The 27,513-nt window shown below is 49.3% G+C and overlaps 1 protein-coding gene across 1 annotated transcript in view; it reads left to right on the forward strand.

The window, feature by feature from the left end:
- GARNL3 (GTPase activating Rap/RanGAP domain like 3) overlaps nt 1-27,513 on the forward strand; it is a 186,595-nt gene that overhangs the window by 10,468 nt on the left and 148,614 nt on the right. Inside the window, exons 2-6 of the mRNA XM_069942740.1 lie at nt 13,726-13,795; nt 17,539-17,613; nt 23,451-23,550; nt 24,121-24,239; nt 24,329-24,393. Coding sequence (XP_069798841.1) covers nt 13,726-13,795; nt 17,539-17,613; nt 23,451-23,550; nt 24,121-24,239; nt 24,329-24,393 — 429 coding nt within the window. The remainder of the gene's footprint in view (nt 1-13,725; nt 13,796-17,538; nt 17,614-23,450; nt 23,551-24,120; nt 24,240-24,328; nt 24,394-27,513) is intronic.

Genomic DNA, 27,513 nt, shown 5'->3' on the forward strand with positions numbered 1-27,513 from the left:
TACTGGGTGTGTATACTATATACTGGGGGGTGTATACTATATACTGGGGGGTGTATACTATATACTGGGAGTGTATACTATATACTGGGGGTGTATACTATACACTGGGGGGTGTATACTATATACTGGGGGGTGTATACTATATACTGGGGGGTGTATACTATATACTGGGGGGTGTATACTATATACTGGGGGGTGTATACTGGGGGTGTATACTATATACTGGGGGGTGTATACTATATACTGGGGAGTGTATACTATATACTGGGGGGTGTATGCTTTATACTGGGGGGGTGTATACTATACACTGGGGAGTGTATACTATATACTGGGGGGTGTATGCTATATACTGGGGGGTGTATACTCTATACTGGGGAGTGTATACTGGGGTGTATACTATATACTGGGGGTGTATACTATATACTGGGGGGTGTATGCTATATACTGGGGGGTGTATACTCTATACTGGGGGGTGTATACTATATACTGGGGGGTGTATACTATATACTGGGGGGTGTATACTATATACTGGGGGTGTATACTATATACTGGGTGGTGTATACTGGGGGGTGTATACTATATACTGGGGGATGTATACTATATACTGGGGGGTGTATGCTATATACTGGGGGGTGTATACTATATACTGGGGGGCGTATACTCTATACTGGGGGGCGTATACTCTATACTGGGGGGTGTATACTATATACTGGGGGGGTGTATACTATATACTGGGGAGTGTATACTATATACTGGGGGGTGTATACTATATACTGGGGGGTGTATACTGGGGGGTGTATACTATATACTGGGTGGTGTATACTGGGTGTGTATACTATATACTGGGGGGTGTATACTATATACTGGGGGGTGTATACTATATACTGGGGGGTGTATACTATATACTGGGGGGTGTATACTATATACTGGGGAGTGTATACTATATACTGGGGGTGTATACTATATACTGGGGGGTGTATACTATATACTGGGGGGTGTATACTATATACTGGGGGGTGTATACTATATACTGGGGGGTGTATACTGGGGGTGTATACTATATACTGGGGGGTGTATACTATATACTGGGGAGTGTATACTATATACTGGGGAGTGTATACTATATACTGGGGAGTGTATACTATATACTGGGGGGTGTATACTATATACTGGGGGATGTATACTATATACTGGGGGGTGTATGCTATATTCTGGGGGGTGTATACTATATACTGGGGGTGTATACTATATACCGGGGGGTGTATACTATATACTGGGGGTGTATACTATATACTGGGGGGTGTATACTATATACTGGGGGGTGTATACTATATACTGGGGAGTGTATACTATATACTGGGGGTGTATACTATATACTGGGGGGTGTATACTATATACTGGGGAGTGTATACTATATACTGGGGGGTGTATACTATATACTGGGGGGTGTATACTATATACTGGGGGGTGTATCCTGGGGGGTGTATACTATATCCTGGGGGATGTATACTATATACTGGGGGGTGTATGCTATATACTGGGGGGTGTATACTATATACTGGGGGGTGTATACTATATACTGGGGGGTGTATACTATATACTGGGGGTGTATACTGGGGGTGTATACTATATACTGGGGGGTGTATACTATATACTGGGGGGTGTATACTATATACTGGGGGGTGTATACTATATACTGGGGGGTGTATACTATATACTGGGGAGTGTATACTATATACTGGGGGGTGTATACTATATACTGGGGGGTGTATGCTATATTCTGGGGGGTGTATACTATATACTGGGGGTGTATACTATATACCGGGGGGTGTATACTATATACTGGGGGTGTATACTATATACTGGGTGGTGTATACTATATACTTGGCGGTGTATACTATATACTGGGGGTTGTATACTGGGGGTGTATACTATATACTGGGGGGTGTATACTATATACTGGGGGGTGTATACTGGGGGTGTATACTATATACTGGGGAGTGTATACTATATACTGGGGGGTGTATACTATATACTGGGGTGTGTATACTGGGGGGTGTATACTATATACTGGGGAGTGTATACTATATACTGGGGGGTGTATACTATATACTGGGGTGTGTATACTATATACTGGGGGGTGTATACTATATACTGGGGGTGTATGCTATATACTGGGGGGTGTATACTATATACTGGGGAGTGTATACTGGGGTGTATACTATATACTGGGGGGTGTATGCTATATACTGGGGGGTGTATACTATATACTGGGGGGTGTATACTATATACTGGGGGGTGTATGCTATATACTGGGGGGTGTATACTATATACTGGGGGTGTATGCTATATACTGGGGGGTGTATACTATATACTGGGGAGTGTATACTGGGGTGTATACTATATACTGGGGGTGTATACTATATACTGGGTGGTGTATACTATATACTGGGGAGTGTATACTGGGGGTGTATACTATATACTGGGGGTGTATGCTATATACTGGGGGGTGTATACTATATACTGGGGAGTGTATACTGGGGTGTATACTATATACTGGGGGTGTATACTATATACTGGGGGGTGTATACTATATACTGGGGGGTGTATGCTATATACTGGGGGGTGTATATTATATACTGGGGAGTGTATACTATATACTGGGGAGTGTATACTATATACTGGGGAGTGTATACTATATACTGGGGGTGTATACTATATACTGGGGTGTGTATACTATATACTGGGGGTGTATACTATATACTGGGGGGTGTATACTATATACTGGGGGTGTATACTATATACTGGGGGGTGTATACTGGGAGTGTATACTATATACTGGGGGGTGTATACTATATACTGGGGAGTGTATACTATATACTGGGGGGTGTATACTATATACTGGGGGGTGTATACTATATACTGGGGGGTGTATACTATATACTGGGGGGTGTATACTGGGAGTGTATACTATATACTGGGGGGTGTATACTATATACTGGGGAGTGTATACTATATACTGGGGGGTGTATACTATATACTGGGGGGTGTATACTATATACTGGGGGGTGTATACTATATACTGGGGGGTGTATACTATATACTGGGGAGTGTATACTATATACTGGGGGGTGTATACTATATACTGGGGGGTGTATACTATATACTGGGGGGTGTATACTATATACTGGGGGGTGTATACTATATACTGGGGGGTGTATACTATATACTGGGGGGTGTATACTATATACTGGGGGGTGTATACTATATACTGGGGGTGTATACTATATACTGGGTGGTGTATACTGGGGGGGTGTATACTATATCCTGGGGGGTGTATACTATATACTGGGGGGTGTATACTATATACTGGGGGGTGTATACTATATACTGGGGGGTGTATACTATATACTGGGGGGTGTATACTATATACTGGGGGGTGTATACTATATACTGGGGAGTGTATACTATATACTGGGGGGTGTATACTATATACTGGGGGGTGTATACTATATACTGGGGGGTGTATACTATATACTGGGGGGTGTATACTATATACTGGGGGGTGTATACTATATACTGGGGGGTGTATACTATATACTGGGGGTGTATACTATATACTGGGTGGTGTATACTGGGGGGTGTATACTATATCCTGGGGGGTGTATACTATATACTGGGGGGTGTATACTATATACTGGGGGGTGTATACTATATACTGGGGGGTGTATACTATATACTGGGGGGTGTATACTATATACTGGGGGGTGTATACTATATACTGGGGGGTGTATGCTATATACTGGGGGTGTATACTATATACTGGGGGTGTATACTCTATACTGGGGGTTGTATACTATATACTGGGGGGTGTATACTATATACTGGGGGGTGTATACTGGTGGTGTATACTATATACTGGGGGTGTATACTATATACTGGGTGTGTATACTATATACTGGGGAGTGTATACTATATACTGGGGGTGTATACTATATACTGGGGGTGTATGCTATATACTGGGGGGTGTATGCTATATACTGGGGGGTGTATGCTATATACTGGGGGGTGTATACTATATACTGGGGGGTGTATACTATATACTGGGGAGTGTATGCTATATACTGGGGAGTGTATACTATATACTGGGGGGTGTATACTATATACTGGGGGGTGTATACTATATACTGGGGGGGTGTATACTATATACTGGGGAGTGTATACTGTATCCTGGGGGGTGTATGCTATATACTGGGGGTTGTATACTATATACTGGGGGTGTATGCTATATACTGGGGGGTGTATACTATATACTGGGGGGTGTATACTATATACTGGGGGTGTATACTATATACTGGGGGGTGTATACTGGGGGGTGTATACTATATACTGGGTGTGTATACTATATACTGGGGGGTGTATGCTATATACTGGGGGTTGTATACTATATACTGGGGGTGTATGCTATATACTGGGGGGTGTATACTATATACTGGGGGGTGTATACTATATACTGGGGGTGTATACTATATACTGGGGGGTGTATACTGGGGGGTGTATACTATATACTGGGTGTGTATACTATATACTGGGGGGTGTATACTATATACTGGGGAGTGTATACTATATACTGGGGGTGTATACTATATACTGGGGGGTGTATACTATATACTGGGGGTGTATGCTATATACTGGGGGGTGTATACTATATACTGGGGAGTGTATACTGGGGTGTATACTATATACTGGGGGTGTATACTATATACTGGGTGGTGTATACTGGGGGGTGTATGCTATATACTGGGGGGTGTATATTATATACTGGGGAGTGTATACTATATACTGGGGAGTGTATACTATATACTGGGGGGTGTATACTATATACTGGGGGTGTATACTATATACTGGGGGTGTATACTATATACTGGGGGGTGTATGCTATATACTGGGGGGTGTATGCTATATACTGGGGGTGTATACTATATACTGGGGGTGTATACTATATACTGGGGGGTGTATATTATATACTGGGGAGTGTATACTATATACTGGGGGGTGTATACTATATACTGGGGGTGTATACTATATACTGGGGGGTGTATACTATATACTGGGGGGTGTATACTATATACTGGGGGGTGTATACTATATACTGGGGGTGTATACTATATACTGGGGGGTGTATACTATATACTGGGGGGTGTATACTATATACTGGGGAGTGTATACTATATACTGGGGGATGTATACTATATACTGGGGGGTGTATACTATATACTGGGGGGTGTATACTATATACTGGGGGGTGTATACTATATACTGGGGGGTGTAAACTATATACTGGGGGTGTATACTATATACTGGGGGGTGTATACTATATACTGGGGGGTGTATACTATATACTGGGGGGTGTATACTGGGTGTGTATACTATATACTGGGGGGTGTATACTATATACTGGGGGGTGTATACTATATACTGGGGGGTGTATACTATATACTGGGAGTGTATACTATATACTGGGGGTGTATACTATATACTGGGGGTGTATACTATACACTGGGGGGTGTATACTATATACTGGGGGGTGTATACTATATACTGGGGGGTGTATACTATATACTGGGGGGTGTATACTGGGGGTGTATACTATATACTGAGGGGTGTATACTATATACTGGGGAGTGTATACTATATACTGGGGGGTGTATGCTTTATACTGGGGGGTGTATACTATACACTGGGGAGTGTATACTATATACTGGGGGGTGTATGCTATATACTGGGGGGTGTATGCTATATACTGGGGGGTGTATACTCTATACTGGGGAGTGTATACTGGGGTGTATACTATATACGGGGGGTGTATGCTATATACTGGGGGGTGTATACTCTATACTGGGGGGTGTATACTATATACTGGGGGGTGTATACTATATACTGGGGGGTGTATACTATATACTGGGGGGTGTATACTATATACTGGGGGTGTATACTATATACTGGGTGGTGTATACTGGGGGGTGTATACTATATACTGGGGGATGTATACTATATACTGGGGGGTGTATGCTATATACTGGGGGGTGTATACTATATACTGGGGGGCGTATACTCTATACTGGGGGCGTATACTCTATACTGGGGGGTGTATACTATATACTGGGGGGTGTATACTATATACTGGGGAGTGTATACTATATACTGGGGGGTGTATACTATATACTGGGGGGTGTATACTGGGGGGTGTATACTATATACTGGGGGTGTATACTATATACTGGGTGGTGTATACTGGGTGTGTATACTATATACTGGGGGGTGTATACTATATACTGGGGGGTGTATACTATATACTGGGGGGTGTATACTATATACTGGAGGGTGTATACTATATACTGGGGAGTGTATACTATATACTGGGGGTGTATACTATATACTGGGGGGTGTATACTATATACTGGGGGTGTATACTATATACTGGGGGTGTATACTGGGGGTGTATACTATATACTGGGGGGTGTATACTATATACTGGGGGTGTATACTATATACTGGGGGGTGTATACTATATACTGGGGGGTGTATACTATATACTGGGGAGTGTATGCTATATACTGGGGGGTGTATACTATATACTGGGGAGTGTATACTATATACTGGGGAGTGTATACTATATACTGGGGGGTGTATACTATATACTGGGGGTGTATAGTATATACTGGGGGGTGTATACTATATACTGGGGGGTGTATACTATAGACTGGGGGGTGTATACTATATACTGGGGGTGTATACTATATACTGGGGGATGTATACTATATACTGGGGGGTGTATGCTATATACTGGGGGGCGTATGCTATATACTGGGGGGCGTATACTCTATACTGGGGGGTGTATACTATATAATGTGGGGTGTATAATCTATACTGGGGGGTGTATACTATATACTGGGGGGTGTATACTATATACTTGGCGGTGTATACTATATACTGGGGGTGTATACTATATACTGGGGGGTGTATACTATATACTGGGGGGTGTATACTATATACTGGGGAGTGTATACTATATACTGGGGGGTGTATACTATATACTGGGGGGTGTATAGTATATACTGGGGGGTGTATACTATATACTGGGGGGTGTATACTATATACTGGGGGGTGTATGCTATATACTGGGGGTGTATACTATATACTGGGGGGCGTATACTATATACTGGGGGGTGTATGCTATATACTGGGGGGCGTATACTCTATACTGGGGGGTGTATACTATATACTGGGGGGTGTATACTATATACTGGGGGGTGTATACTATATACTGGGGGGCGTATACTCTATACGGGGGGTGTATACTATATACTTGGCGGTGTATACTATATACTGGGGGGTGTATACTGGGGGTGTATACTATATACTGGGGGGTGTATACTATATACTGGGGGGTGTATACTATATACTGGGGAGTGTATACTATATACTGGGGGGTGTATACTATATACTGGGGGGTGTATACTGGGGTGTATACTATATACTGGGGGGTGTATACTGGGGGGTGTATGCTATATCCTGGGGGGTGTATGCTATATACTGGGGGGTGTATGCTATATACTGGGGGGCGTATACTCTATACTGGGGGGTGTATACTATATACTGGGGGTGTATACTATATACTGGGGGTGTATACTATATACTTGGCGGTGTATACTTTACATCCCCCAGTATATAGTATACACCCCCCAGTATATAGCATACACCCCCCAGTATATAGCATACACCCCCCAGTATATAGCATACACCCCCCAGTATATAGCATACACCCCCCAGTATATAGTATACACCCCCAGTATATAGTATACACTCCCCAGTATATAGTATACACCCCCCAGTAAATAGTATACACCCCCCAGTATATAGTATACACCCCCCAGTATATAGTATACACCCCCCAGTATATAGCATACACCCCCCAGTATATAGCATACACCCCCAGTATATAGTATACACTCCCCAGTATATAGTATACACTCCCCAGTATATAGTATACACCCCCCAGTAAATAGTATACACCCCAGTATACACCCCCCGGTATATAGTATACACCCCCCAGTATATAGTATACACCCCTAGTATATAGTATACACCCCCAGTATATAGTATACACCCCCCAGTATATAGTATACACTCCCCAGTATATAGTATACACCCCCCAGTATATAGTATACACCCCCCAGTATATAGTATACACCCCCCAGTATATAGTATACACCCCCCAGTATATAGTATACACTCCCCAGTATATAGCATACACCCCCCAGTATATAGCATACACCCCCCAGTATATAGTATACACCCCTAGTATATAGTATACACCCCCCAGTATATAGTATACACTCCCCAGTATATAGCATACACCCCCCAGTATATAGTATACACCCCCCGGTATATAGTATACACCCCCCGGTATATAGTATACACCCCCCAGTATATAGTATACACCCCCCAGTATATAGTATACACCCCCCAGTATATAGTATACACCCCCCAGTATATAGTATACACCCCCCAGTATATAGTATACACCCCCAGTATATAGTATACACCCCAAGTATATAGTATACACCCCCCGGTATATAGTATACACCCCCCGGTATATAGTATACACCCCCCAGTATATAGTATACACCCCCCAGTATATAGTATAAACCCCCCAGTATATAGCATAAACCCCCCAGTATATAGTATACACCCCCCAGTATATAGCATACACCCCCCAGTATATAGTATACACCCCCCAGTATATAGCATACACCCCCCAGTATATAGCATACACCCCCAGTATATAATATACACTCCCCAGTATATAGTATACACCCCCCCAGTATATGGTATACACCCCCCATTATATACTATATACTGGGGGTGCATACTATATACTGGGGGGTGTATGCTATATACTCGGGGGTGTATGCTATATACTGGGGGGTGTATGCTATATACTGGGGGGTGTATACTATATACTGGGCGGTGTATACTATATACTGGGGGGTGTATGCTATATACTGGGGGGTGTATGCTATATACTGGGGGGTGTATGCTATGTACTGGGGGGTGTATACTATATACTCGGGGGTGTATACTATATACTGGGGGGTGTATACTATATACTGGGGGTGTATGCTATATACTGGGGGGTGTATACTATATACTGGGGGGTGTATACTCTATACTGGGGGGTGTATGCTATATACTGGGGGGTGTATGCTATATACTGGGGGGTGTATACTATATACTCGGGGGTGTATACTATATACTGGGGGTGTATACTATATACTGGGGGGTGTATACTATATACTGGGGGTGTATACTATATACTGGGGGATAGTGTTGCACGATGCATTGAAATATCGATACTACTATCGATATTCGGGGCAAGAAAACGGTTCGGTACCAGGATTTCCTGGTATCGATACTTTATATTAGGCAGCTTAATATAAAGTATAGTGCAGAGAACATGGCCGGCGGCTAGCTGAGCGCCAGCCATGTTCTGTGTGCTGCCCACCCGGCTCACCAGCTCTTGCTCCGTGCTGCCCGGTCCCATGTGTCGTCCCCCCCCCTGGCTCACCAGCTCTTGCTCCGTGCTGCCCGGTCCCATGTGTCGTCCCCCCCCCCCCGGCTCACCAGCTCTTGCTCCGTGCTGCCTGTTCTCGGGTGTCGTCCCCCCCCCGGCTCACCAGCTCTTGCTCCGTGCTGCCCGTTCTCGGGTGTCGTCCCCCCCCCGGCTCACCAGCTCTTGCTCCGTGCTGCCCGTTCTCGGGTGTCGTCCCCCCCCCGGCTCACCAGCTCTTGCTCCGTGCTGCCCGGTCCCGGGTGTCGTCCCCCCCTGGCTCACCAGCTCTTGCTCCGTGCTGCCCGGTCCCGGGTGTTGTCCCCCCCCCGGCTCACCAGCTCTTGCTCCGTGCTGCCCGTTCCCGGTTGTCGTCCCCCCCCCCCGGCTCACCAGCTCTTGCTCCGTGCTGCCCGGTCCCATGTGTCCGTCCCCCCCCCCCCGGCTCACCAGCTCTTGCTCCGTGCTGCCCGGTACCATGTGTCGTCCCCCCCCCCCCCGGCTCACCAGCTCTTGCTCCGTGCTGCCCGGTCCCATGTGTCGTCCCCCCCCCCCCCCGGCTCACCAGCTCTTGCTCCGTGCTGCCCGGTCCCATGTGTCGTCCCCCCCCCCCCCCCGGCTCACCAGCTCTTGCTCCGTGCTGCCCGGATCCCCATGTGTCGTCCCCACCCCCCCCCCGGCTCACCAGCTCTTGCTCCGTGCTGCCCGGTCCCGGGTGTCGTCCCCCCCCGGCTCACCAGCTCTTGCTCCGTGCTGCCCGGTCCCATGTGTCGTCCCCCCCCCGGCTCACCAGCTCTTGCTCCGTGCTGCCCGGTCCCGGGTGTCGTCCCCCCCCCCCGGCTCACCAGCTCTTGCTCCGTGCTGCCCGGTCCCATGTGTCGTCCCCCCCCCCCCGGCTCACCAGCTCTTGCTCCGTGCTGCCCGGTCCCATGTGTCGTCCCCCCCCCCCCGGCTCACCAGCTCTTGCTCCGTGCTGCCCGGTCCCATGTGTCGTCCCCCCCCCCCCCCCCCGGCTCACCAGCTCTTGCTCCGTGCTGCCCGGTCCCATGTGTCGTCCCCCCCCCCCCCCGGCTCACCAGCTCTTGCTCCGTGCTGCCCGGTCCCGGGTGTCGTCCCCCCCCGGCTCACCAGCTCTTGCTCCGTGCTGCCCGGTCCCATGTGTCGTCCCCCCCCCGGCTCACCAGCTCTTGCTCCGTGCTGCCCGGTCCCATGTGTCGTCCCCCCCCCCCGGCTCACCAGCTCTTGCTCCTTGCTGCCCGGTCCCATGTGTCGTCCCCCCCCCTGCTCACCAGCTCTTGCTCCATGCTGCCCGGTCCCGGGTGTCGTCCCCCCCCCCCTGGCTCACCAGCTCTTGCTCCGTGCTGCCCGGTCCCGGGTGTCGTCCCCCCCCCCCTGGCTCACCAGCTCTTGCTCCGTGCTGCCCGGTCCCGGGTGTCGTCCCCCCCCCCCCTGGCTCACCAGCTCTTGCTCCGTGCTGCCCGGTCCCATGTGTCGTCCCCCCCCCCCGGCTCACCAGCTCTTGCTCCGTGCTGCCCGGTCCCGGGTGTCGTCCCCCCCCGGCTCACCAGCTCTTGCTCCGTGCTGCCCGGTCCATGTGTCGTCCCCCCCCCCCCCGGCTCACCAGCTCTTGCTCCATGCTGCCCGGTCCCATGTGTCGTCCCCCCCCCCCCCCCGGCTCACCAGCTCTTGCTCCATGCTGCCCGGTCCAGGTGCTGTCCCCCCCCCCCGGCTCACCAGCTCTTGCTCCATGCTGCCCGGTCCCATGTGTCGTCCCCCCCCCCCGGCTCACCAGCTCTTGCTCCATGCTGCCCGGTCCCATGTGTCGTCCCCCCCCCGGCTCACCAGCTCTTGCTGCGTGCTGCCCGGTCCTAGGTGTCGTCCCCCCCCCGGCTCACCAGCTCTTGCTCCGTGCTGCCCGGTCCCATGTGTCGTCCCCCCCCCCCCCCCCGGCTCACCAGCTCTTGCTCCATGCTGCCCGGTCCCATGTGTCGTCCCCCCCCCCCCCCCGGCTCACCAGCTCTTGCTCCATGCTGCCCGGTCCCATGTGTCGTCCCCCCCCCCCCCCCCCCGGCTCACCAGCTCTTGCTCCATGCTGCCCGGTCCCATGTGTCGTCCCCCCCCCCGGCTCACCAGCTCTTGCTCCGTGCTGCCCGGTCCCATGTGTCGTCGCCCCCCCCGGCTCACCAGCTCTTGCTCCGTGCTGCCCGGTCCCGGGCAGCATGGAGCAGAAGAGGCTGAGCCAGGATGTGAAGGTTCTGCTCCACTACAGCTATTACTATCCCCAACATACTATACTAGTGCTATGGGTCAGCACTACTATAGTATGTGGGGGGTAGTAGTTGTATAGCTGACACATAGCACTACTATAGTATGTTGGGGGTAGTAGTTGTATGGCTGACACATAGCACTAGTATAGTATGTTGGGGGTAGTAGTTGTATGGCTGACACATAGCACTAGTATAGTATGTTGGGGGTAGTAGTTGTATGGCTGACACATAGCACTAGTATAGTATGTTGGGGGTAGTAGTTGTATGGCTGACACATAGCACTAGTATAGTATGTTGGGGGTAGTAGTTGTATAGCTGGCCCATAGCACTAGTATAGTATGTTGGGGGTAGTAGTTGTATGGCTGACACATAGCACTAGTATAGTATGTTGGGGGTAGTAGTTGTATGGCTGACACATAGCACTAGTATAGTATGTTGGGGGTAGTAGTTGTATGGCTGACACATAGCACTAGTATAGTATGTTGGGGGTAGTAGTTGTATAGCTGGCCCATAGCACTAGTATAGTATGTTGGGGGTAGTAGTTGTATAGCTGTGTGTCAGCCATACAACTACTACCCCAACATACTATACTGTGTCAGCCATACAACTACTACCCCCAACATACTATACTAGTGCTATGTGTCAGCCATACAACTACTACCCCCAACATACTATACTAGTGCTATGTGTCAGCCATACAACTACTACCCCAACATACTATACTGTGTCAGCCATACAACTACTACCCCCAACATACTATACTAGTGCTATGTGTCAGCCATACAACTACTACCCCCAACATACTATACTAGTGCTATGTGTCAGCCATACAACTACTACCCCCAACATACTATACTAGTGCTATGTGTCAGCCATACAACTACTACCCCCAACATACTATACTAGTGCTATGTGTCAGCCTCCCTCCCCCCTCCTCCTCCTCCCCCTCCCCTCCCCCCTCCCCCCTCCTTCCCCTCCCCTCCCCCTCCTTCTCCCCCCTCCCCCTCCCCCCCTCCTCCTCCCTCCTCCCCCCTCCCCTCCTCCTCCCTCCCCCCTCCTCCCTCCCCCCTCCTCCCTCCCCCCTCCTCCTCCTCCTCCTCCCCCTCCTCCTCCCCTCCCCCCTCCTCCCCCCTCCCCCCTCCTCCTCCTCCCTCCCCCTCCTCCTCCCCCCTCCTCCCTCCCCTCCTCCTCCTCCTCCCCCCTCCCCCTCCTCCTCCTCCCCCCTCCCCCCTCCTCCTCCTCCCCCCTCCCCCCTCCCCCTCCTCCTCCTCCTCCCCCCTCCCCCTCCTCCTCCTCCCCCCTCCCCCCTCCTCCTCCCCCCTCCCCCTCTCCTCCTCCCTCCCTCCCTCCTCCTCCCCCCCTCCCTCCTCCTCCCCCCTCCCTCCCTCCCTCCTCCCTCCCTCCCTCCCTCCTCCCTCCCCCCTCCTCCTCCTCCCTCCCTCCCCCCTCCTCCTCCTCCCTCCCTCCCCCCTCCTCCTCCCTCCCTCCTCCATCCTCCTCCTCCTCCCTCCCCCTCCCTCCTCCTCCTCCTCCTCCCTCCCTCCCCCCTCCTCCTCCTCCCTCCCTCCTCCCTCCTCCTCCCTCCCCCCTCCTCCTCCCTCCTCCTCCCTCCTCCTCCTCCATCCCCCCTCCCTCCGTCCCTCTCCCTCCTTCCCTCTCCCTCCTCCATCCTCCTCCCTCCCCCTCCCCCTCCTCCCTCCTCCCTCCCCCTCCTCCTCCCTCCTCCCTCCTCCCTCCTCCTCCTCCATCCTCCTCCTCCCCCTCCTCCTCCTCCATCCTCCTCCTCCGGCTGCAGTAGACGCTCGCCATCTCGCTATGGTTACTAATGAAGCGTTTCTCCTCCAGCTCCGTCTCAGAAGATCTCGGCTGCAGACGGGGAGAATTCAGCCGCAAACACTACGGATCGGTGGAGCTGGTGAGTCCCTATATATACAGCCGTATATATACTGTATACAGGACCACCCCTCTAGCCGTATATATACTGTATACAGGGCCACACCTATAGCCGTATATACTGTATACAGGACCACCCCTCTAGCCGTATATATACTGTATACAGGACCAGCCCTCTAGCCGTATATATACTGTATACAGGGCCACACCTATAGCCGTATATACTGTATACAGGACCAGCCCTCTAGCCGTATATATACTGTATACAGGACCAGCCCTCTAGCCGTATATACTGTATACAGGACCACCTCTCTAGCCGTATATATACTGTATACAGGACCAGCCCTCTAGCCGTATATATACTGTATACAGGACCAGCCCTCTAGCCGTATATATACTGTATACAGGGCCACACCTATAGCCGTATATACTGTATACAGGACCACACCTATAGCCGTATATACTGTATACAGATTCATAGTGACCTTGCTGTGTATACAGATAGATGGCCCTGTATACAGCACTGTGACTGCTACCTGTCTGTGGGTGTGGGGTATATACTGCCTGTCACTGTATATAATATATACACTACACCCCCTGTCACTGTATATAATATATGCACCATATATACACTACACCCCGTCACTGTATATAATATATACACCATATATACACTACACCCCCTGTCACTGTATATAATATATGCACCATATATACACTACACCCCCTGTCACTGTATATAATATATGCACCATATATACACTACACCCCCTGTCACTGTATATAATATATGCACCATATATACACTACACCCCCTGTCACTGTATATAATATATGCACCATATATACACTACACCCCCTGTCACTGTATATAATATATGCACCATATATACACTACACCCCGTCACTGTATATAATATATACACCATATATACACTACACCCCCTGTCACTGTATATAATATATGCACCATATATACACTACACCCCCTGTCACTGTATATAATATATGCACCATATATACACTACACCCCCTGTCACTGTATATAATATATGCACCATATATACACTACACCCCGTCACTGTATATAATATATACACCATATATACACTACACCCCCTGTCACTGTATATAATATATGCACCATATATACACTACACCCCGTCACTGTATATAATATATACACCATATATACACTACACCCCCTGTCACTGTATAATTTATATGTGGTCTCATCCCTCTGTCCGTCTCTCTTATGTCTCATCCCTCTGTCCGTCACTCTTATATGTGGTCTCATCCCTCTGTCCGTCTCTCTTATATGTGGTCTCATCCCTCTGTCCGTCTCTCTTATATGTGGTCTCATCCCTCTGTCCGTCTCTCTTATATGTGGTCTCATCCCTCTGTCAGTCTCTCTTATGTGGTCTGATCCCTCTGTCAGTCTCTCTTATATGTGGTCTCATCCCTCTGTCAGTCTCTCTTATGTGGTCTGATCCCTCTGTCAGTCTCTCTTATATGTGGTCTCATCCCTCTGTCCGTCACTCTTATGTCTCATCCCTCTGTCCGTCTCTCTTATATGTGGTCTCATTCCTCTGTCCGTCACTCTTATATGTGGTCTCATCCCTCTGTCCGTCACTCTTATATGTGGTCTCATCCCTCTGTCCGTCTCTCTTATATGTGGTCTCATCCCTCTGTCCGTCTCTCTTATATGTGGTCTCATCCCTCTGTCCGTCTCTCTTATATGTGGTCTCATCCCTCTGTCCGTCTCTCTTATATGTGGTCTCATCCCTCTGTCCGTCTCTCTTATATGTGGTCTCATGCCTCTGTCCGTCACTCTTATGTCTCATCCCTCTGTCCGTCTCTCTTATATGTGGTCTCATCCCTCTGTCCGTCACTCTTATATGTGGTCTCATGCCTCTGTCCGTCTCTCTTATATGTGGTCTCATTCCTCTGTCCGTCACTCTTATATGTGGTCTCATCCCTCTGTCCGTCTCTCTTATATGTGGTCTCATTCCTCTGTCCGTCACTCTTATATGTGGTCTCATCCCTCTGTCCGTCTCTCTTATATGTGGTCTCATGCCTCTGTCCGTCACTCTTATGTCTCATCCCTCTGTCCGTCTCTCTTATATGTGGTCTCATCCCTCTGTCCGTCTCTCTTATATGTGGTCTCATCTCTCTGTCCGTCACTATTATGTCCCATCCCTCTGTCCGTCTCTCTTATATGTGGTCTCATGCCTCTGTCCGTCACTCTTATGTCTCATCCCTCTGTCCATCTCTCTTATATGTGGTCTCATCCCTCTGTCCGTCACTCTTATATGTGGTCTCATGCCTCTGTCCGTCTCTCTTATATGTGGTCTCATCTCTCTGTCCGTCACTCTTATATGTGGTCTCATCCCTTTGTCCGTCACTCTTATATGTGGTCTCATCCCTCTGTCCGTCACTCTTATGTCTCATCCCTCTGTCCGTCACTCTTATGTCTCATCCCTCTGTCCGTCTCTCTTATATGTGGTCTCATCTCTCTGTCCGTCACTCTTATGTCTCATCCCTCTGTCCGTCACTCTTATATGTGGTCTCATCCCTCTGTCCGTCACTCTTATGTCTCATCCCTCTGTCCGTCACTCTTATGTCTCATCCCTCTGTCCGTCACTCTTATATGTGGTCTCATCCCTCTGTCCGTCACTCTTATATGTGGTCTCATGCCTCTGTCCGTCTCTCTTATATGTGGTCTCATCTCTCTGTCCGTCACTCTTATATGTGGTCTCATGCCTCTGTCCGTCTCTCTTATATGTGGTCTCATCTCTCTGTCCGTCTCTCTTATATGTGGTCTCATTCCTCTGTCCGTCTCTCTTATATGTGGTCTCATCCCTCTGTCCGTCACTCTTATATGTGGTCTCATCCCTCTGTCCGTCACTCTTATGTCTCATCCCTCTGTCCGTCTCTCTTATATGTGGTCTCATCTCTCTCTCCGTCACTCTTATGTCTCATCCCTCTGTCCGTCACTCTTATATGTGGTCTCATCCCTCTGTCCGTCACTCTTATGTCTCATCCCTCTGTCCGTCTCTCTTATATGTGGTCTCATCCCTCTGTCCGTCACTCTTATATGTGGTCTCATCCCTCTGTCCGTCACTCTTATGTCTCATCCCTCTGTCCGTCTCTCTTATATGTGGTCTCATCTCTCTGTCCGTCACTCTTATGTCTCATCCCTCTGTCCGTCACTCTTATATGTGATCTCATCCCTCTGTCCGTCACTATTATGTCCCATCCCTCTGTCCGTCACTCTTATATGTGGTCTCATCCCTCTGTCCGTCACTATTATGTCCCATCCCTCTGTCCGTCTCTCTTATATGTGGTCTCATCTCTCTGTCCGTCACTCTTATGTCCCATCCCTCTGTCCGTCACTCTTATATGTGGTCTCATCCCTCTGTCCGTCACTATTATGTCCCATCCCTCTGTCCGTCTCTCTTATATGTGGTCTCATCTCTCTGTCCGTCACTCTTATGTCTCATCCCTCTGTCCGTCACTCTTATATGTGGTCTCATCCCCTCTGGCTCTGAGTTGGTGCCATTGAATCCCCTCCCCCCCATGTAGCTGCATTGTCCTGTGGATGGTGCATGGGATGCGGACATACTGGACTGTGCACTGTGTATTGCACGGCCGGGCCCTATGGTTTACAATGCAGTTGGTGTTAATATGGTGGCCGTGTACGCCATTTGTCTTTCTGGCCTCACCTTATGGAATGGTCTAATCTTTTCTCTTCTATTTCCACAGCTTATTTCCAGCGATGCTGATGGAGCCATACAGAGAGCTGGGAGATTTCGGGTTGAGAATGGATCTTCAGATGAGGTACAGGATATATATACAGGATTGTGGTGGCCAAATCAGAAGTCCATAAAGATAACACCCCCCCATATAACTAGTATCCCACCATATGACATCTCAGGTCTACAAGAATCAGTCCAGCCTGGTGAAGGAGACAGGGGTGGAGAACATTTGATGGATTCTCCATCCCTTGCTCTGCTCCACCAGGCTGGACTGCTGCATATATCGTCCTCGCATGTATCTGGTAGTAACTGGAGGAAAGATGTCCATCATCAGAGCCATGAGGACTTCTCACACCAGGTCTACAAGCATCAGTCCAGCCCAGTGCATAAGTAGAACCAGGGATGGAGGCCATCTGGTGGTAACTGGAGGAAGGATGTCCATCATCAGAGCCATGAAGGCTTCTCACACCAGGTCTACAAGCATCAGTCCAGCCCAGTGCATAAGTAGAACCAGGGATGGAGGTCATCTGGTGGTAACTGGAGGAAAGATGTCCATCATCAGAGCCATGAGGACTTCTCACACCAGGTCTACAAGCATCAGTCCAGCCCAGTGCATAAGTAGAACCAGGGATGGAGGCCATCTGGTGGTAACTGGAGGAAGGATGTCCATCATCAGAGCCATGAGGACTTCTCACACCAGGTCTACAAGCATCAGTCCAGCCCAGTGCATAAGTAGAACCAGGAATGGAGGCCATCTGGTGGTAACTGGAGGAAGGATGTCCATCATCAGAGCCATGAAGACTTCTCACACCAGGTCTACAAGCATCAGTCCAGCCCAGTGCATAAGTAGAACCAGGAATGGAGGCCATCTGGTGGTAACTGGAGGAAGGATGTCCATCATCAGAGCCATGAAGACTTCTCACACCAGGTCTACAAGCATCAGTCCAACCCAGTGCATAAGTAGAACCAGGAATGGAGGCCATCTGGTGGTAACTGGAGGAAGGATGTCCATCATCAGAGCCATGAAGACTTCTCACACCAGGTCTACAAGCATCAGTCCAACCCAGTGCATAAGTAGAACCAGGGATGGAGGCCATCTGGTGGTAACTGGAGGAAAGATGTCCATCATCAGAGCCATGAAGACTTCTCACACCAGGTCTACAAGCATCAGTCCAGCCTAGTGCATAAGTAGAACCAGGGATGGAGGCCATCTGGTGGTAACTGGAGGAAGGATGTCCATCATCAGAGCCATGAGGACTCCTCACACCAGGTCTACAAGCATCAGTCCAGCCCAGTGCATAAGTAGAACCAGGGATGGAGGCCATCTGGTGGTAACTGGAGGAAGGATGTCCATCATCAGAGCCATGAAGACTTCTCACACCAGGTCTACAAGCATCAGTCCAACCCAGTGCATAAGTAGAACCAGGAATGGAGGCCATCTGGTGGTAACTGGAGGAAGGATGTCCATCATCAGAGCCATGAAGACTTCTCACACCAGGTCTACAAGCATCAGTCCAACCCAGTGCATAAGTAGAACCAGGGATGGAGGCCATCTGGTGGTAACTGGAGGAAAGATGTCCATCATCAGAGCCATGAAGACTTCTCACACCAGGTCTACAAGCATCAGTCCAGCCCAGTGCATAAGTAGAACCAGGGATGGAGGCCATCTGGTGGTAACTGGAGGAAAGATGTCCATCATCAGAGCCATGAGGACTTCTCACACCAGGTCTACAAGCATCAGTCCAGCCCAGTGCATAAGTAGAACCAGGGATGGAGGCCATCTGGTGGTAACTGGAGGAAGGATGTCCATCATCAGAGCCATGAAGACTTCTCACACCAGGTCTACAAGCATCATCCCTGGTTCTACTTATGCACTGGGTTGGACTGATGCTTGTAGACCTGGTGTGAGAAGTCTTCATGGCTCTGATGATGGACATCCTTCCTCCAGTTACCACCAGATGGCCTCCATCCCTGGTTCTACTTATGCACTGGGCTGGACTGATGCTTGTAGACCTGGTGTGAGAAGTCTTCATGGCTCTGATGATGGACATCCTTCCTCCAGTTACCACCAGATGGCCTCCATCCCTGGTTCTACTTATGCACTGGGTTGGACTGGAGGCCATCTGGTGGTAACTGGAGGAAGGATGTCCATCATCAGAGCCATGAAGACTTCTCACACCAGGTCTACAAGCATCAGTCCAGCCCAGTGCATAAGTAGAACCAGGGATGGAGGCCATCTGGTGGTAACTGGAGGAAAGATGTCCATCATCAGAGCCATGAAGACTTCTCACACCAGGTCTACAAGCATCAGTCCAGCCCAGTGCATTAGTAGAACCAGGGATGGAGGCCATCTGGTGGTAACTGGAGGAAGGATGTCCATCATCAGAGCCATGAGGACTTCTCACACCAGGTCTACAAGCATCAGTCCAGCCCAGTGCATAAGTAGAACCAGGGATGGAGGCCATCTGGTGGTAACTGGAGGAAAGATGTCCATCATCAGAGCCATTAAGGCTCCTCACACCAGGTCTACAAGCATCAGTCCAGCTTAGTGGATGAGTAGAACCAGGGATGGAGGCCATCTGGTGGTAACTGGAGGAAAGATGTCCATCATCAGAGCCATGAAGACTTCTCACACCAGGTCTACAAGCATCAGTCCAGCCCAGTGCATAAGTAGAACCAGGGATGGAGGCCATCTGGTGGTAACTGGAGGAAAGATGTCCATCATCAGAGCCATGAAGACTTCTCACACCAGGTCTACAAGCATCAGTCCAGCCTAGTGCATAAGTAGAACCAGGGATGGAGGCCATCTGGTGGTAACTGGAGGAAAGATGTCCATCATCAGAGCCATGAAGACTTCTCACACCAGGTCTACAAGCATCAGTCCAGCCTAGTGCATAAGTAGAACCAGGGATGGAGGCCATCTGGTGGTAACTGGAGGAAGGATGTCCATCATCAGAGCCATGAAGACTTCTCACACCAGGTCTACAAGCATCAGTCCAGCCCAGTGCATAAGTAGAACCAGGGATGGAGGCCATCTGGTGGTAACTGGAGGAAGGATGTCCATCATCAGAGCCATGAAGACTTCTCACACCAGGTCTACAAGCATCAGTCCAACCCAGTGCATAAGTAGAACCAGGGATGGAGGCCATCTGGTGGTAACTGGAGGAAGGATGTCCATCATCAGAGCCATGAAGACTTCTCACACCAGGTCTACAAGCATCAGTCCAGCCCAGTGCATAAGTAGAACCAGGGATGGAGGCCATCTGGTGGTAACTGGAGGAAAGATGTCCATCATCAGAGCCATGAGGACTTCTCACACCAGGTCTACAAGCATCAGTCCAGCCCAGTGCATAAGTAGAACCAGGGATGGAGGCCATCTGGTGGTAGCTGGAGGAAGGATGTCCATCATCAGAGCCATGAGGACTTCTCACACCAGGTCTACAAGCATCAGTCCAGCCCAGTGCATAAGTAGAACCAGGAATGGAGGCCATCTGGTGGTAACTGGAGGAAGGATGTCCATCATCAGAGCCATGAGGACTTCTCACACCAGGTCTACAAGCATCAGTCCAGCCCAGTGCATAAGTAGAACCAGGGATGGAGGCCATCTGGTGGTAACTGGAGGAAGGATGTCCATCATCAGAGCCATGAAGACTTCTCACACCAGGTCTACAAGCATCAGTCCAACCCAGTGCATAAGTAGAACCAGGGATGGAGGCCATCTGGTGGTAACTGGAGGAAGGATGTCCATCATCAGAGCCATGAAGACTCCTCACACCAGGTCTACAACCATCAGTCCAGCCCAGTGCATAAGTAGAACCAGGGATGGAGGCCATCTGGTGGTAACTGGAGGAAGGATGTCCATCATCAGAGCCATGAAGACTTCTCACACCAGGTCTACAAGCATCAGTCCAGCCCAGTGCATAAGTAGAACCAGGGATGGAGGCCATCTGGTGGTAACTGGAGGAAGGATGTCCATCATCAGAGCCATGAAGACTTCTCACACCAGGTCTACAAGCATCAGTCCAACCCAGTGCATAAGTAGAACCAGGGATGGAGGCCATCTGGTGGTAACTGGAGGAAAGATGTCCATCATCAGAGCCATGAAGACTTCTCACACCAGGTCTACAAGCATCAGTCCAGCCCAGTGCATAAGTAGAACCAGGGATGGAGGCCATCTGGTGGTAACTGGAGGAAAGATGTCCATCATCAGAGCCATGAGGACTTCTCACACCAGGTCTACAAGCATCAGTCCAGCCCAGTGCATAAGTAGAACCAGGGATGGAGGCCATCTGGTGGTAACTGGAGGAAGGATGTCCATCATCAGAGCCATGAAGACTTCTCACACCAGGTCTACAAGCATCAGTCCAGCCCAGTGCATAAGTAGAACCAGGGATGGAGGCCATCTGGTGGTAACTGGAGGAAGGATGTCCATCATCAGAGCCATGAAGACTTCTCACACCAGGTCTACAAGCATCAGTCCAACCCAGTGCATAAGTAGAACCAGGGATGGAGGCCATCTGGTGGTAACTGGAGGAAGGATGTCCATCATCAGAGCCATGAAGACTTCTCACACCAGGTCTACAACCATCAGTCCAGCCCAGTGCATAAGTAGAACCAGGGATGGAGGCCATCTGGTGGATATACTTTGTGGATATATGTAGGGATTCCAGCAAAATGATCTCCACCTCTACCCAGGGGGATGGAGGCTAAAGAAGGTAACGTCTGCTAGTGACCACACACCTTCTTACTTGTGTAGTTGTCTACACACACTGTGGTTTGCACTGTATAAATCCTACCACAACCAATGTAAGGCTGCAGCAAGCACAGTGCATATAGCATTCTACATAATACATAATACGTTATACATTATACATTCTACAGGGCATCATATATTCACAGACATTGTCAACAGTAGTGCAGACTACTACACAGCAAAATAATAATGGGAAGGGCAAGAGAAGAGCAGGGACGTTCATCAGCAATACAGCCCACAGGGCACAGTCCTCTACAGGTAACGGCACAGTCCTCTACAGGTAACGGCACAGTCCTCTACAGGTAACGGCACAGTCCTCTACAGGTAACGGCACAGTCCTCTACAGGTAACTGCACAGCACACAGGGCACAGTCCTCTACAGGTAACTGCACAGCACACAGGGCACAGTCCTCTACAGGTAACTGCACAGTCCTCTACAGGTAACGGCACAGCACACAGGGCACAGTCCTCTACAGGTAACTGCACAGTCCTCTACAGGTAACGGCACAGTCCTCTACAGGTAACGGCACAGCCCACAGGGCACAGTCCTCTACAGGTAACTGCACAGCCCACAGGGTACAGTCCTCTACAGGTAACTGCACAGCCCACAGGGCACAGTCCTCTACAGGTAACTGCACAGCCCACAGGGCACAGTCCTCTACAGGTAACGGCACAGTCCTCTACAGGTAACTGCACAGTCCTCTACAGGTAACTGCACAGCACACAGGGCACAGTCCTCTACAGGTAACTGCACAGTCCACAGAGCACAGTCCTCTACAGGTAACTGCACAGCCCACAGAGCACAGTCCTCTACAGGTAACTGCACAGCACACAGAGCACAGTCCTCTACAGGTCACCCCCCTATACCTGGCTGTGGTCAGGGCCCTGCAGGGGTCTTCTCCAGAATCCAGAGACCACTCCTTATAGGTGTACGGTGTCCCCATTGTCCCTTTTGCAGATGTGTGATCAGTTCCTGCAGGGTCATCGGGCAGAGTTATCCATACAGCTTCCTCCGCTCTCCATGATAGCAGTGATGGGGACGTCCAGCTGCTTCTTTCCTATGACAGGCCGGTCTCTGACTTCTGCACAGTATAACTTCCTGTCATGTGACTCTTATAGCCATTATTCCAGTCGTCATAACTGTCACATTTTCTCTGGTTCTGCAGGACAGTGACTACACCCCGGGGGTCTGGAGACGGACGGACGTTCACCTGGAGAACCCTGAATACCACACACGATGGTACTTCAAGTATTTCCTTGGGAAAGGTACATGAAAACCATCACATTAAGTGTCATCAGAGGAGGGGGGTGGGGAGCTCTGCGGGAGAGGCGGGATGAGGAGGTAGAGGCGCGGGGGTGGGGAGCTCTGCGGGATGAGGCGGGATGAGGTAGAGGCGCGGGGGTGGGGAGCTCTGCGGGAGAGGCGCAGGGGTGGGGAGCTCTGTGGGAGAGGTGCGGGGGTGGGGAGCTCTGCGGGATGAGGAGGTAGAGGCGCGGGGGTGGGGAGCTCTGCGGGAGAGGCGCGGGGGTGGGGAGGCAGAGGGGCGGGGGTGGGGAGGCAGAGGGGCGGGGGTGGGGAGGCAGAGGCGCGGGGAGGCAGAGGGGCGGGGGTGGGGAGGCAGAGTGCGGGGGTGGGGAGCTCTGCGGGAGAGGCGCGGGGGTGGGGAGGCAGAGGCGCGGGGGTGGGGAGGCAGAGGCGCGGGGAGGCAGAGGGGCGGGGGTGGGGAGGCAGAGGCGCGGGGGTGGGGAGCTCTGCGGGAGAGGCGCGGGGGTGGGGAGGCAGAGGCGCGGGGGTGGGGAGGCGTGGTTTTCACGTTTGTTATTTCGCTTTCTCAGTCCACCAAAACTACATAGGAACCGATGCAGAACGGAACCCATTCTTCTTGTCCGTGGTTCTTTCAGACCAAAACAATCAGCGCGTTCCCCAGTACCGATCAATATTATGGAGAAAAACAGTAAGTGACTGTGAGCGGCGGTATCTCAGCACTGTGTGTACCGCGGTATCTCAGCACTATGTGTCAGTGAATCTGCTCTCGTCTTACAGGGCTCGCAGAAGATTTGTCTTTCCTATTGCCCCACAAAAACCTTATCAGTGAAGTCCATATTAAGGTGCGTGGAGGGAAATGGGGGAGGGGGGGGGCTACCTGTCTGCTCTCATCCAGTCCCATCATCTCCATAGCTGTCAGTCACTCTGCGCACTCATGTTACCCCACCATCCTAAGTAACCAATATATAGATGGTAGTGCCCTCCTGTGTGTGTGTGTGTATATATATGGTGGAGCGCTCTCCTGTGTGTGTATATATATATATATGGTGGAGCGCTCTCCTGTGTGTGTGTATATATATATATGGTGGAGCGCTCTCCTGTGTGTATATATATATGGTGGAGCGCTCTCCTGTGTGTGTGTGTGTATATATATATGGTGGAGCGCTCTCCTGTGTGTGTATATATATATGGTGGAGCGCTCTCCTGTGTGTATATATATATGGTGGAGCGCTCTCCTGTGTGTGTGTGTGTGTGTGTGTATATATATATATATGGTGGAGCGCTCTCCTGTGTGTGTGTGTGTGTATATATATATATGGTGGAGCGCTCTCCTGTGTGTGTGTATATATATATGGTGGAGCGCTCTCCTGTGTGTGTATATATATATATATGGTGGAGCGCTCTCCTGTGTGTGTGTGTATATATATATGGTGGAGCGCTCTCCTGTGTGTGTATATATATATGGTGGAGCGCTCTCCTGTGTGTATATATATATGGTGGAGCGCTCTCCTGTGTGTGTATATATATATGGTGGAGCGCTCTCCTGTGTGTGTATATATATATATATGGTGGAGCGCTCTCCTGTGTGTGTGTGTATATATATATATATATATATATGGTGGAGCCCTGTCCTGTGTGTGTGTGTATATATATATATATATGGTGGAGCGCTCTCCTGTGTGTGTGTGTATATATATATATATGGTGGAGCGCTCTCCTGTGTGTGTGTGTGTATATATATATGGTGGAGCGCTCTCCTGTGTGTGTGTGTGTATATATATATGGTGGAGCGCTCTCCTGTGTGTGTATATATATATATATATGGTGGAGCGCTCTCCTGTGTGTGTATATATATATATATGGTGGAGCGCTCTCCTGTGTGTGTGTATATATATATATGGTGGAGCGCTCTCCTGTGTGTGTATATATATATATGGTGGAGCGCTCTCCTGTGTGTGTGTGTATATATATATATATGGTGGAGCGCTCTCCTGTGTGTGTATATATATATGGTGGAGCGCTCTCCTGTGTGTGTATATATATATGGTGGAGCGCTCTCCTGTGTGTGTGTGTGTGTATATATATATGGTGGAGCGCTCTCCTGTGTGTGTATATATATATATATATATGGTGGAGCGCTCTCCTGTGTGTGTGTGTGTGTGTGTGTGTGTGTGTGTGTATATATATATATGGTGGAGCGCTCTCCTGTGTGTGTATATATATATGGTGGAGCGCTCTCCTGTGTGTGTGTGTGTATATATATGGTGGAGCGCTCTCCTGTGTGTGTGTGTATATATATATGGTGGAGCGCTCTCCTGTGTGTGTATATATATATATATATGGTGGAGCGCTCTCCTGTGTGTGTGTGTGTGTGTGTGTGTGTATATATGGTGGAGCGCTCTCCTGTGTGTGTGTATATATATATATGGTGGAGCGCTCTCCTGTGTGTGTGTATATATATATATATATATGGTGGAGCGCTCTCCTGTGTGTGTGTATATATATATATGGTGGAGCGCTCTCCTGTGTGTGTGTGTGTGTATATATATATGGTGGAGCGCTCTCCTGTGTGTGTATATATATATATGGTGGAGCGCTCTCCTGTGTGTGTGTGTGTATATATATATGGTGGAGCGCTCTCCTGTGTGTGTATATATATATATATGGTGGAGCGCTCTCCTGTGTGTGTGTGTATATATATATATATGGTGGAGCGCTCTCCTGTGTGTGTGTGTATATATATATGGTGGAGCGCTCTCCTGTGTGTGTATATATATATATGGTGGAGCGCTCTCCTGTGTGTGTGTGTATATATATATATGGTGGAGCGCTCTCCTGTGTGTGTGTGTATATATATATATATATGGTGGAGCGCTCTCCTGTGTGTGTGTGTATATATATATATATGGTGGAGCGCTCTCCTGTGTGTGTGTGTGTGTGTGTATATGGTGGAGCGCTCTCCTGTGTGTGTGTGTGTATATATATATGGTGGAGCGCTCTCCTGGTGTGTGTGTATATTATATATATGGGTGGAGCGCTCTCCTGTGTGTGTATATATATATATGGTGGAGCGCTCTCCTGTGTGTGTATATATATATATGGTGGAGCGCTCTCCTGTGTGTGTGTGTGTGTATATATATATGGTGGAGTGCTCTCCTGTGTGTGTGTGTATATATATATATATGGTGGAGCGCTCTCCTGTGTGTGTGTGTATATATATATATATGGTGGGAGCGCTCTCCTGGTGTGTGTCTATATATATATGGTGGTAGCGCTCTCCTGTTGTGTATATATATATATGGTGGAGCGCTCTCCTTCGTGTGTATATATACTTATATTATGGTGGAGCGCTTTACTCCTTGTGTGTGTATTATGTAATATATATATATGGGTGGAGCGCTCTCCTGGTCTGTGTGTGTATCTATATATATGGTGGGAGCGCTCTCCTGTGTGTTTGTCGTAGGTGTGTCTATATATAATATGGTGGAAGCGCTCTCCTCTGTCGTGTGTGTGGTATTATATATTATGGTGGAGCGCTCTCCTGTGTCGTGTATATATATATAATTTGGTGGAGCGCTCTCCTGGTGTGTGTGTCGTGTGTTATATATATATGGTGGCCTCGGCTCTCCTGTGTGTGTGTGTATATGATATATGGTGGAGCGCTCTCCTGTGTGTGTGTGTGTTACTAGATATATATATTTATGGTGTTTTGATTGCGTCTATCCTGGTGTTGTGTATATATATATATGGTGGAGCGCTCTTCTCCTGTTGTGTGTGTGTATATATATTATATGGTGGAGCGCTCTCCTGTGTGTGTATATATATATATATATGGTGGAGCGCTCTCCTGTGTGTGTGTATATATATATATGGTGGAGCGCTCTCCTGTGTGTGTATATATATATATATGGTGGAGCGCTCTCCTGTGTGTGTATATATATATATATATGGTGGAGCGCTCT

Source organism: Dendropsophus ebraccatus, chromosome 10 (assembly GCF_027789765.1).
Source record: "Dendropsophus ebraccatus isolate aDenEbr1 chromosome 10, aDenEbr1.pat, whole genome shotgun sequence".
Lineage (NCBI taxonomy): Eukaryota > Metazoa > Chordata > Amphibia > Anura > Hylidae > Dendropsophus > Dendropsophus ebraccatus.